The sequence below is a fragment of the Schistocerca cancellata genome, chromosome 4 (assembly GCF_023864275.1).
Source record: "Schistocerca cancellata isolate TAMUIC-IGC-003103 chromosome 4, iqSchCanc2.1, whole genome shotgun sequence".
NCBI classification, from domain to species: Eukaryota; Metazoa; Arthropoda; class Insecta; order Orthoptera; family Acrididae; genus Schistocerca; species Schistocerca cancellata.
In genome coordinates this window covers 611,522,308-611,536,014 of record NC_064629.1, presented here as the reverse complement: position 1 = coordinate 611,536,014, position 13,707 = coordinate 611,522,308, and the positions used below count along the sequence as shown (strand labels likewise).

Sequence of the window (13,707 nt, the reverse complement as noted above, 5' to 3'; positions counted from 1 at the left end):
CATCAGATCATTATATGATTTCTGAATGTCATATTCTTTATATTATGGTTCTGTTGTCTATAGCTGATTTTTAACTTTTTAGTTGAAAATCTGTTTCACCCTCTCCAGTTTCTCTTTGCCAACAGGCAGCAAAAAAATTAATAAACATTTAAGTTCTGGAAGTAAGAAACCCATAAATACTCATAATTGGTCAGGTTTCAATTCATATAATGAGTGTTGAAAAGTGGATCAATCAGCAAACGGTTTTATTTTGCACTCTGTATTCAGACAAAATACTTTTCTTTTATTATTATTCTGTGATAGGGTGCAACATATCACATATATATTCTATATCAATTGCAATATATTTATACTTATGAAACCATTTCCTTACAGGTGTTCTTAAAGACTATCTACGTGAACTTCCTGAGCCACTTTTCACAAAATGTTTATATCAAATGATGGTTGATGCTTTAAGTGTGTGTCTACCTGATGATCCAGAAGGAAATGCAAAGCTTATGTTTTCAATTTTGGATTGCCTCCCAAAAGTGAACAGAGTAAGTACATGCTTGAGAAATCCACAATTTTTTCACATGATTAATTCAATAATATGACTTAAAAAGAGTAAAATGCAATGAAGATAAAAAAGGCATGTACAGACATTGGTCTTGAAAGCTCCACATGTTTGTGCCTTAAATTCTGACTGTTAGATAGCCCACAAGGTGAAATTCAGTCATACGATTTTTAGGGTTCAATTCCTCAGTCAGTAAAAACAGAGCTATTATGGGATCACTTTGTTGTCTGTCCATGAAGATACTTTTTTCTAGAAATGGTAGAGCTATCAAGTTGATATTTATGTCAGATACTAGGGTCTATGTTCCCTTGGTGGTATAAAAAATTTAAGCTTCAAGTCAATGCAATGAAAAGATACAGCCATTTATGTCACATATTTTGATACTTGCAAACTCACTCTTCAAAACCTACATATGAACTATCCATATAAATAATTAAGTTTGTACAGACCCCTTAGAGCATGAGTCAATCACACTTGGCCAGTTTCTGATGAATGTGAAGACCACTCAGTCTGCTCATCACTTTCTTTTCAGTAGTGTAAAGTTGAGTTCATATTTACTGCACATAAAGTAGTGTAAAGTTGAGTTCATATTTACTGCACATAAAGTACCATTATGGTATTAAATTGCCCTTTGCTGAAACAGATTTGTCTTTAATTGTACCAGTAGAGGAAAAGGTAGCCATCCCATGTGTCCATATGTCAAGAGCCAATAATTGTTTGTTCTATAAAGAGGGACTGTTCAGTAGTCACATGCAAAACAAGGCCTTACCAAACATCAGTTATAGTTTATTTTATATGTTCTCTAACTCTTTGTATTTTACATAATTACCAAAACCATGCTGCTGCCATGAAAATCGATCATTTATGCATAAACCAAAGAATTTACAATCTGTACAGGTTTTTGGTAGAATGTAATCAATCGCAGTATTTTTTCTGTTTGGTCAACTTGGTTTAAAATGAATAATATTAGTTTTTTCTATGTTTACTTTTAAGTTCTCTCTTTCAAAGTGAGCTCTTGCCTTTTCAATAAAGTTATGTGTATCTTCAACAAGGCTGGGCTCACTGTCTGCATAGTAGACATCAGATGTATCATCTGCATATATGGTGATCAATTTCTAAAGCCATTAATATATATTAAAAACAATACAGGACCCAAGTCTGAACCCTGTGGCTAACCATTCTTGGTACCTCCACAGCTTGAGGACTCTGCTGATGTTTTTAGATTATCTGTACTTTTAATTTCGACCAGCCTTTCAGAAAACCAAATTGACATTTTGTTAGCACTTCATTTTTACAAATATGTGATGCTGCTCTTGAACATGTTACTTTTTCAAGAATTATGGATAAAGCTGTCAGAAGTGAGATTGGATGGTAATTGTTAGCATCAGATCTATCCCCTTTTTTATCAAATGGTTTAATAAGAGCATATTTCAGTGTATCTGGAAAAATGACCTGTTTCAGTGAGCTACTACATATGTGGCTGAGAATGCTACTTATCTGTTGGGAACAAGCTTTTAGTATTCTGTTGGAAATGCCATCAATTTGATGTGCACTTTTACTTTTGAGTGAATTTATTAGTTTCCTAATTTAAGTAGGAGAGGTGGGTTGAATTTCAATTTTATCAAATTGGGTAGATATTGCCTCTTCCATATACTGCATTTGCTAATGAATAGCTGGATCTTATTTTCTCTACAACACTTAAAAAATGATTATTAAAAATGTTTTCTACTTCTGACTTTCTGTTAACAAACTTTTCATTGAGTTTGATAGAAATACAGTCTTCCTCTGCTCTTCATCGCCCTATTTCCTTTTTAACAATATTCCAAATTATTTTAATTTTATTATCAGATGTGCTTATCTCACACATGATGCACATACTTGTGGAATTTTTAATAACTTTTCTTAATACAGTGCAGTAGTTTTTATAATGTCTCACTGTTTCTGGATCACTACTCCTTCTAGCCACAAGAAACATTTTCTTTTCTCTTTACAATATATGTATTTAAGCTTTTTATGGAATTTAAAAAAAATTCAAAAAATTGTGTGTATACCTTTCTCCCAGAAACTGTTGAAAGTATTTCTACAAAATTTTCTCTGGTTAATCTTCTTGGTTGTTAATTATAAATCTGTGAGTATAATGTAAAATTCATGCAAAGTACTTTGCACCATATTCAGCTTACACTTGGTATTTCAAAATCTGCTCTTGAGACATGTATTTGGTTTTGTAGAAATAAGTGTACAAAATTTCAATATTCTAACCTTCACAAATGCAGAAAAAAGGGTCTAAAAATTTAAAAAACAATATTTTCAGGAAATGCAATTCAAAGTTTAACCCAGCGCTTTTTTCTTGTCACCTCTTCAGAAGGTCCCAGATTTGTACTCAGGGCCCTCTTTCCCTTCAAGGCTTCTAGTTTTCACCTTCTTTCCTGTAACAGGTCTTTAACTGACTTTTCAGCTGCAGAGAGGTACTGTAAATCTACTTTTCTCAAGATGTCTTGAGTGAAATTTCCGATCTTAAAGCCCATACTCTCAAATACCTTCATCATCCCTACATTCCCATGATTAAATACAGAAACTGCATCATAAGCTGCGATTGTGACATCTGTAGCAGATGAAAATGTGGTTTTAGGGCATCATTTCCAAATGAGTGAATTTAGAGACTCATTTGGAATCTGGGTTTTGTCATGAACACACTTTTTTAGAAATGTAGGATTGGCCAGAAACTTGTAAGTGGGCATGAAAATGTACAATATGTAATCCTCTCCTTTGAGTCTAATTCACAAGATCATTGTTCACTGAGCTAATACTGATGTGTTGCTTCAAAAAAGTGAGTGTAGCACGAAGGTCACATCACACATTTAAATATTTTTAAGGCACTTCAGATGTGATTTCATCACTGAAATGTTGGGAACTTACTATCCATGAGGTGTACCAATAAACAAAAAGTAAATTGAATATTGACATTTTTGGCCCACTTCATGAACAGCCCTGCTTAAAAAATAATTCTAATTTTTACACCACTCATTTATATGACATCCCTGGTAACTGCCCACATTACAAACAAACTCACTGTACAATACACTGGACTGCACAGCTCCACACACACACACACACACACACACACACACACACATGAAGACAGACACACACACACACACACACACACACACACACACACACACAATCACACACACACACACACAGAGAGAGAGAGAGAGAGAGAGAGAGAGAGAGAGAGAGAGAGAGAGAGCTGGTGTCAGGACCTCGATGATACTTCCACCATGCTACTGAATTCTCTGTTTGGCACCCTTGGTCCATCTGAAAAAGCTGAGTCATCATGTCACCACAACAAAATGAAATATTGAGCAAGAAAATGAAAGAAGGTTAGAATTGTCCATCACAGATCCAGGACGTAAGATTTTACAGTGAGAATCATTAAAGTATGATAGTTTACTGTAGAATGACAACTGATTATTATTAAATAATGTCAGTTTTTACCATGCCCCATCCTGTGTTACCTAAATAATCCTTGACTTTGTAGTATGAATTATTTAAGGGGACCACACTCTGCCTATCTAACCCATGTTAATTTAGGCAAGTATTTGACCCATTTCTGAAAAAAAAACTATTTGATGCAGGACCTTAATATTTTTCTATATGTTACATGATGCTAATAGCGTCAACTGTACTAAAATCTACTTTATCCATTTTATAGTTTTTAAGAAATACCTTTTTAAATTTATTAACAAGAAATATTCAGTTTTTTCTGCTGAAAATATTTTTTTGTGAACTTTGTAATGCATAAATATTAATGACTGTAGTACCACAGGTGGTTTTTTACATTATGCAGAGTCTCTGAAAATTTCATTCATTTATCTATGATAGATTCTGATGTAATGAGGCATATGTATTGAAAATTTTAGTTTGCAGAAAATTGACTTTAAAGAAAAAACTTTTGAAATTTGTTACTTATAGTTATTTAAAACTGTCCATATGATGGCCCTTCTTTGGCCTCTAGCAGGTCTTCCAGCTTTTTCTTCACCTTCCTGGATGTTTGCCTTGTTTTCTTGGCCATATTAAATACAGACCTGTCTACATAAGCTATCCTCATTTTATCACAATGTTGCAGCCCATTGATCATATTTTCACCAGGATTAATTCCCAGCTTTTTCAGTACCCAACACTTTCCAAAATTACCACAATTGAATGTAATAACAGCATCTTGAACTCGTAGTTTCATTGTATGCATGCCTAAAAATACAGTTTTAGGAAGGCGGTTCCAAATTGTTCTGTTGAACATTCAGTTGGTTTCTGTGTCTGCCCATGCAGGCATTTGCTTAGAAGGTCAGGATGAGCCAAGTCTCTGAAAATAGGTTTAATTACTGTAATAACAGCAGCAGGAAGAGAATGCTGGTGAGCATAAGATTCTCCAGTTGCCTGAGCCCTATTGTATTTGCACCACGAATTTTCTCCTGATGGACACAATCCATGACATGGCTTATTGTCAGTAGAGGATTTATGGAAGAATATGGCCCAAACATCTCTCTTCATTGCCTCCAGAGTTTCTTTATTTCTCCTTATTGCCTGCCCATAGTAACCTGCAAGTTTTCTATTTCAGTTGTAGTTAACTGACCCTGTCCAGTCAACAATTTTCCATCTTCTAATTTTTTTCCTCTCATATCAACAGTTAGTTTTCTCAGCCTTGTTCACAAACGTTTTTGAACATGGCCTACACATTCTATTTTGCTAATAATGGCATCTCCATATGGTTTAGAGTTCACCACATTGTTGTATGCCTTACTGTCACCATCGCCCAAATATTTAGTGTACCATACGCCTCTTGTTTCTACGGAGCGATGAAATATTTGTTGTACTCCATGAACTTCCATACCACCACTTGTTCCTCTAAAATTAGCCACACAGCTGTGTTCTTTATGTTCACTGACTTTACAACATTTGCCATATTTAGACATTATCTCCACATTTTACACTTTACCGGTGTCTACACTTGTGGCAGTCACTACTCCATTCAGAGAAGTATGTCCTCTTTTCTGCTAACTTCCATCAAGTGCAGCTGCAATATCTGAACATCCATCATTTTCTTCCACTGCTTCCCTATCAGCCAGTTTCATGCTTTCCTCAGTGACCTCACATACAGCTTTCTTTAATACTGCAGTCAGTTTTTCAAATTTATTTGGTGGTTGATGTAAGTTCATCACTGAACAAAATGTTCTCCCTGCAGCCATGACCTTGCCAATGGATCATAAGGCATAAACTAATCTAGTATTGATGTGATAAGGGCCACTTGAATCTGGTTTTGAAGAACTCATAAACGAAATCACAGCTGAGCATTTAGTGCAAATTAAATCCAAAGCAATTGGTAGGCCTTTTCTCCCACTGGTGCTCTCACAAATTTTCACACTCTGTGACTCACAATACTGTCTACATTGTACAAATTTAGAAATTACATCTGCTAATATTCTCAAATTTATAATAATGTTACTGCGCCCCTTGTCACTTACAGTAAATTCGTTGTAACTCTCTTGAAATGGTGAGAGCTTCTTTGACGATGCACTTGTTGAAGAATTACAATTAGAAACATCATTGCCAGGTGACATAACCTCTTGTACAGAAAGCTTTCTAAACTTGTTTGCTCTAAATTGTCGTTTCTTGAAAATCCCTTTATGTTTTATCATCTTTAATAAACACAACAAAACACACATAAACAAGCACTGCAAATGTAAGTATAACAACTACTCACAATCACACTTGAACAAAACTAACCGCATGTTTGAAAGCAGCAGAAACAAAAGAATACCAACTGTTGCATTTCAAGGATAGCCAACACACTTGGGAGTAAAAAAAACCTAACGTGCAATGTAGGGGATATAAAGATCTAAAATATATGCAGAAAAATGGATGACAGAGAAGTAGGCATGGCACATAAACACATGTGGTAGGAAAATGCTCTTTAAATGCTTGAAAAAAATTTTTTCAGCAAAATACTTTTCAGAATACTTAAATAAAACTTTAATATATCACAATACAGGGTGATTCAAAAAGAATACCACAACTTTAAAAATGTGTATTTAATGAAAGAAACATAATAAAACCTTCTGTTATACATCATTACAAAGAGTATTTAAAAAGGTTTTTTTTCACTCAAAAACAAGTTCAGAGATGTTCAATATGGCCCCCTCCAGACACTCGAGCAATATCAACCCGATACTCCAACTCGTTCCACACTCTCTGTAGCATATCAGGCGTAACAGTTTGGATAGCTGCTGTTATTTCTCATTTCAAATCATCAATGGTGGCTGGGAGAGGTGGCCGAAACACCATATCCTTAACATACCCCCATAAGAAAAAATCGCAGGGGGTAAGATCAGGGCTTCTTGGAGGCCAGTGATGAAGTGCTCTGTCACGGGCTGCCTGGCAGCCGATCCATCACCTCGGGTAGTTGATGTTCAGGTAGTTACTGACAGATAAGTGCCAATGTGGTGGCGCTCCATCCTGCTGAAATATGAATTGTTGTGCTTCTTGTTCGAGCTGAGGGAACAGCTAATTCTCTAACATCTCCAGATACTGTAGTCCAGTTACAGTAGCACCTTCGAAGAAAAAGGGACCAAAAACTTTATTGGCTGAAATGGCACAGAAAACGTTCACCTTAGGTGAGTCACGTTCATACTGAGTTGTTTCCCGCGGATTCTCAGTGCCCCATATACAGACATTGTGACGGTTGACTTTCCCGTTAGTGTGGAAAGTTGCTTCGTCACTAAACACAATCTCTGAAATGAAAGATTCATCTGTTTCCATTTGAGCAAAGATAAAATCACAGAAATCGAATCTTTTAATCTTATCAGCTGCAGACAGTGCTTGAACCAATTTCAGACGATAAGGTTTCATAACTAACCTTTTCCGTAGGACTCTCCATACAGTTCATTGTGGAATTTGCAGCTCTCTGCTAGCTCTGCGAGTCGATTTTCCTGGGCTGCGAACAAATGCTTGCTGGATGCATGCTACATTTTCATCACTCGTTCTCGGCCGTCCAGAACTTTTCCCTTTGCACAAACACCCATTCTCTGTAAACTGTTTATACCAACGTTTAATACACCACCTATCAGGAGGTTTAACACCATACTTCGTTCGAAGTGCACGCTGAACAACTGTCGTCGATTCACTTCTGCCGTACTCAATAACACAAAAAGCTTTCTGTTGAGCGGTCGCCATCTTAGCATCAACTGACACTGAAGCCTAGTCAACAGTGCCTCAAGCAAACAAATGTACAACTAAATGAAACTTTATAGCTCCCTTAATTCGCCGACAGATAGTGCTTAGCTCTGCCTTTTGTCGTTGCAGAGTTTTAAATTCCTAAAGTTGTGGTATTCTTTTTGAATCACCCTGTATGATGAAAACCAAAAATCAGTTTTTTTAGACTTGAACCACGGTGTGGTCTCCTTGATATGCTTTAATTATCTCTTTAAAACTTTGGATTTTAGTTGTCTCTTTAATGTCCTTGGGCAATTTACTGTATTCCCTTGTAGAGAATGCTGGTTCTGTTTTATGTTAATTGTTGTTGTTGTGGTCTTCTGTTTGAAGACGGGCTTGATGCAGCTCTCCATGATATTCTGTTGTGTGCCAGCCTCATCATCTCCTAACAGCTACTACAGTGTACAGCCATTTGAATCTGCCTGCTGGATTTATCCCTTGGTCTCTCTCTACAATTTTTACCATCCACAATTCCCCCCATTGCCAACTTGCTGATTCCTTCGTGCCTCATGTCTCATGATGTGTCCTAATAACCGATCCCTTCTTTTAGTCAAGTTGTTCCATAAATTTCCTGTTTGCCAAACTTGAGTCAGTACCTCCTCATTAGTTACTTGATCTACCCACCTAATTTTCAGCATTCTGTAGTAGTACATTTCAAAAGCCTCTATTTTCTTCTTGTGTGAACTGCTTATCATTCATATTTCACTTCCATACAAGTGTAGCAGCACCACTGTTTAGGATAGGGAAAGTTAGTTTTGTGCAATATTCTGAGCACAAGTTACAGCCAGGTGTGAGCCGAATTGCAGTGAGTTATGCATACCAACAGTTGCAAAGTAGAATAGAGGCCACAGGACCATCAAATTGCTGAAAGAGTATACGTAGCAGTTTTGCATGTCGCAAATCACAGGCAGAAGGGGCCCAATGGCCAACCTAGCGTGTTATGAGTACATGACGTGAAGCGGGGCGTATGGCAAAACCGAGGCGCACAGTCGTATAAATAGGTGCGGGTTTCTAACGAGATTCATTCAAGTGTGCCAGGTCTCCTGTATGTATGGCGGGGCGTGTCACACCACCAGCTACATGCAGCAGCAGATGGGGCGCCAGTGTTCCAATCCATGGCGGGTTGCTGGTTCGACCCTCTGAGGCCGACACGGTGTCCGTAGCCAGCCAGCGGTGGTCTCGCTACCGCAAGCAGTCGTCCTGGCTTCCAACACATGCTGGAGGCATACCAAGGCGAGGGCCACAAATTCGGATGCCGGATCATGGGTGCTTGTTGTCGACGCAATCTCAGGCACGCTGGCGAGAAGCACGCAGCTGGCAGCCTGCACCTCCCACTGAGCAACATCGAGTCAACAGGGACACAGACTGCTGAGATGACTCCATCATCCTGATGATGCCGCAGCTCCGCTGGCACACAAGGCTGACACACAGTGCATGCACAGGTCACTGAGGCAGCCATTCTGCGCTAAGCCGTTTCGCAGACAGCAAAGTGGTGTCCTCGACAATGTGGGACCCAGCGACGCAGACTGAGGGGAATATGGCACTGTAGTTGGAAACAATAAATCACTTGGAAAGCTCAGATGAGTCTTAATACAGTGCCTTCTACCTCTTCCCGCTACATTTGGTCATCCTGATACATTTGGTGGCAGAAGTTGCCACTACATTTGGTGTCAGAATAGCAGACGTTGTCTGTCCAGTATGATGTTTGAGCTTACCACTCACATTACGTTCACAAGATGTGGTGAGTTTTCACCAATTTTCTGTTGAGTATTGGACATTTTCTTGCCTTTTTGTGTTTTTGAGTATGGCTCATGGCAGGCCATTTTAGATGTTTTGCGTAGGCATATTATTATTATTATTATTATTATTATTATTATTATTATTATTATTATTTGTCAGAATAAGTGTTAGTGTATTGGGGGCAGTAAGATCTTTTTTTGAGTACGATGTCACCAAGTATGGTGTAGGGAGTCAGGATATTCTTGTACTTAAATGTTTTGTTTCGGGAATAACTGGGAGTGAAAGCAACACAATGGCAGAGTCATGGACGTGAGAGTGTCAGAACCAGAAGCAGTATGGATTTTGTTGGAAAAAGTAGCACGATTGACAGCAGACAATATGCAGTTGAGAAATGAATTAACATCTAGAAGTGAGCAGGAAACCACATCTGATCAGTTGTTGTTACCTATGGTGCAGGAGATGGATCCAGCTGCTGTGAGTTTGATTATTCCATTTTCTGGCAAGGCACCTGAGGATGTGCATTCATTTGTGGAGGACTTGGAGACTTCAGCAGTGATGAATGGTTGGTCTGTTGAGCAGTTGTTACATATAGCCAAGATTAGATTAACGGGTGAAGCGAAAACTTATGTAAGGTGTTCTGAGGCCTTAAGGAAGGCAAGACAGTTTAAGCAGTTAAAGGAAGGGCTTTTACAAAGGTACAAAAAACAGAATAGCACTTGGTACTTTAGAGAGAGGTTAAGTACAATGTCAAAGAGATAGGGGGAGGTGATGGAGAGATTTGCGGACAGGATAAGGGAAATTAATGAGTATACTTATGTGTTGGGTCAGAGCAATGCAGCAAATAGTGTTCTGTTGCAGGAGGCCAAACAAAGGGCACTTGATGTATTTTTGAGAGGGTTACCGGCGCATATGTCATGGAAATTGTGTGAAGGGACTCCGAAAAATTTGTATTCAGCCATTCAGCTGGCAATTCAATGTGAGGAAATAGATGTGGCAACAGGGGATGCGAGAGGCAAACATTGTGTACATCAGGTGTGAAATGTTTTAAGTGTGGTCATACGGGACATGTGCAAAGGTGATGTACCCAGTCACCGAGGAAAAAAGGAAGGGGTGGAAATTGGCAGTGGGGAGGATGGAGTAGTGGGGACAGGAGAGGTGGACAAGTGTTAAATGGGAGAGGGGGCCCAAGACTCACCTAAGGGAGCTCCCGTTTAATTTCAATGCTACAAGTACGTGTGCAGAGGTGGAATGTTTGGTGGTACAATCCATAGGAACTAAAAAGTTTAAGATTTTGTTGGCCACAGGGGCGCAAGTGTCAGTGGCTACTAAGAATATAATGGGGTGAAGGAAGCTAGACCCACCACGTTATAGGTTGCATGGAGTGGGGGATAAGGAGGTCATGCCTTTGGGGTCAGTGACAGTTGACTTTTGAATAGAGAAAGTCCGATTTAATGCATGCATGGAGGTAGTATCATGGGTAAGCAAGGGCTATGACATGATCCTAGCAGTAGATTTCATGCATCAACATCATGCGAAAATTGACCTTGGACAATGAACTGTGGAACTTGGTGTTATTTCAGCTAGGGGAAACTGTTGTCAATGCAGAGCTGTCATGAGGGGTGTTCAGCGTAATGAACAAACCAATTGAACCGTGTAAATTAGCATTAAGACTGAATTTGCATGAGTGTGTGGCTAGTTGCACAGGGAAGTCGCTTTGGGTAAGTGTGGAGTCAAATCTACCTGTGTACAGTATGTGTTATTGAACCATTGGAGGATAATGAATTTTTGGGTCCATTGGGTTGTTTTGTGAAATGTAGTGTTGTACACGTACAGGAGGGGAATGACGGGTGAGTAATTCCCATGAATGTGGATAATTTTAGCACTGTAGACGCTAATTTGAGCAAAGGAGTTTTAGTAGCAAGTTTGGATGTGCCAGATGATGAAGACAGGTGTTCAAGAGGTAGGCGAAGCGATCACCACTAACTGCTTACAGAACTGCATTGCACAACAAAATTAAGCATTTTAAAGGAGTAGAAAGAGAGCATATGGAAGACTTATTGTGGGAATTTAAGGATTTGTTTTTTCCACAAGGGTCGTTACGAGCAACTCCATTGGTTCAACATAGGATACCAACAAGGAATGAACCACCTGTTTACCGTAAACCATACAGAATACTGAGGTATTTGCAGCTGATTGTGGAGGATTTCATTGATCAGCAGCTTGCAGATGGTATTATAGAGCATAGTAATAGTTGCTGGGGAGTGGGCATTGTCATAGTGCCTAAAAAATCTATGGATGGAACCAAGAAATACAGGTTTTACTGTGGCTACCAATACCTCAATAATAAGACAGTAAAGGATGCATATCCCATTTCAAACATATCGGAGACTTTGGATCGCTTAGGACAGCACCAGTACTTTTCTACGATGGATTTGACAAGTGGTTATCATCAGTTAGTGGTGGCCCCAGAGGATCATCCAAAAACTGCTTTCGCTACTCCAGGAGTCCATTAAAAGTACATTAGAATGCCATTCGGTTTGAAAAACACCCCGGCAACGTTTCAGAGGTTGCTAGACTGTGTCTTGAGAGGTTTGAAACCACAGCAGTGTCTGGTCTATTTCGATGATATTATAGTGTTTTCAAGTAGTATGGAGCAACATAGACAGCAGTTAAGGGAAGTCTTTATGAGGTTAAGAGCAGCTCGTTTGACGTTGAGCCTGGAGAAGTGTCATTTTGAATTAGAAAAAGTAAAATATTTGGATCTTATTATCAGTAAGGATGGAGTGTGAACAGATCTGAGGTTGGTACAGGCTGTAAGGGATTTTCGGGAACCGAAAACAGTTAAGGAAGTGCAGTCATTCCTCGGAATTTGCAATTTCTATTGAAAGTTTGTGAAGGGTTTTGCAGATTTAGCACAGCTGTTGATGTGATTGTTATGGAAGGGTATGAAATTTGAGTGGACAGAAGAGTGTCAGAAAGCGTTTGAAAAACTGAAAAAAGTGTTAACATCAAGTCCGGTTCTTGAGATGCTTAGCATAATCTATGGAATCACATATTTTAAATGTTATTTATATGGGAGTAGATTTTGGGTAGTGACAGATCATGCTGCATCGAAGTGATTGTTGGGGTTGAAGGATCCATCCACTAGACTCGCTAGATGGGCTGTGGGGCTTAGTGAATTCGACTGCAAGGTGGTGCACAAACCTGGGAAGGAGCACGGTAATGCGGATGCACTAAGTAGGAAGGTGGCAAAAGTAGAAGTCATAGGTTCTGACCTAGCAGTATGGCAAGAATTGTAAACTGTATCGGACACAGCCCCAATTTAATATGTACGACGGTCTTCTATGCAGGGAAACAAAGTTAGGGCCAAGGGTAGTAGTGCCAGTGAAGTTGAGGGATGAGGTTTTAAAGGAAGCACATGATCACGTGTTATCTGGTCATGGACAGTGTGGAGTGACAAATAGGAGAGTGGCAGAGAGGTATTGGTGGAGAAGTAGGAAAGGAGATGTGGATCAGTATGTCAAGAATTGTATACCATGCATGCAGAGAGCAGATTTGAGTTGGAGACAGATACTGCTACAGTGATTGCCGGGAGCAACATGTCCATTTTCTATGTTGGGGACTGATGTCTTAGGACCTTTCAGGTGAACACCATCGGGGAACAGATTCATTCTGACAATAATAGACCATTTTTTGAGGTATGTGGAGATGCTGGCTATGCCAAATCAGCAGGCAGCATTGGTCACGCAAGCATTAGTAAACAACTGGAATTTGAGGTTTGGTGTACCGGAGACAGTAATTACTGACCAACTTCATGTTGGGTTTAATGAAAGAACTGTGTAAATTGTTGAATGTAAGGAAGTTGAGGACGAGCGCATTGTGTCCACAGGCCAACGGAAGGACAGAACAGGTACACAGGACAATCGGGAAGATGCTGAGATTTTATGTGGATTCTCATCATCATCAGTGGGATGAGTATTTGAAGCATATTGTATGTGCATACAATGCAAAAGTCCATACGAATAGCAGTTTGTCTCCATACGAGGTAGTGTATGGGCGAAAAATGCTGTCACCGTTTGATATGGTGAGGCTACAGAAAGGAAGGACCTGTGAATCTGTACATCAGTTCACAAGGGCAGTTCAGG

At 39.1% G+C, this 13,707-nt stretch overlaps 1 protein-coding gene across 1 annotated transcript in view; it reads left to right on the top strand.

The window, feature by feature from the left end:
* LOC126184350 (rho GTPase-activating protein 100F) overlaps positions 1-13,707 on the top strand; it is a 294,918-nt gene that overhangs the window by 194,301 nt on the left and 86,910 nt on the right. Inside the window, exon 15 of the mRNA XM_049926729.1 lies at positions 376-536. Within this exon, the coding sequence (XP_049782686.1) occupies positions 376-536 (161 nt within the window). The remainder of the gene's footprint in view (positions 1-375; positions 537-13,707) is intronic.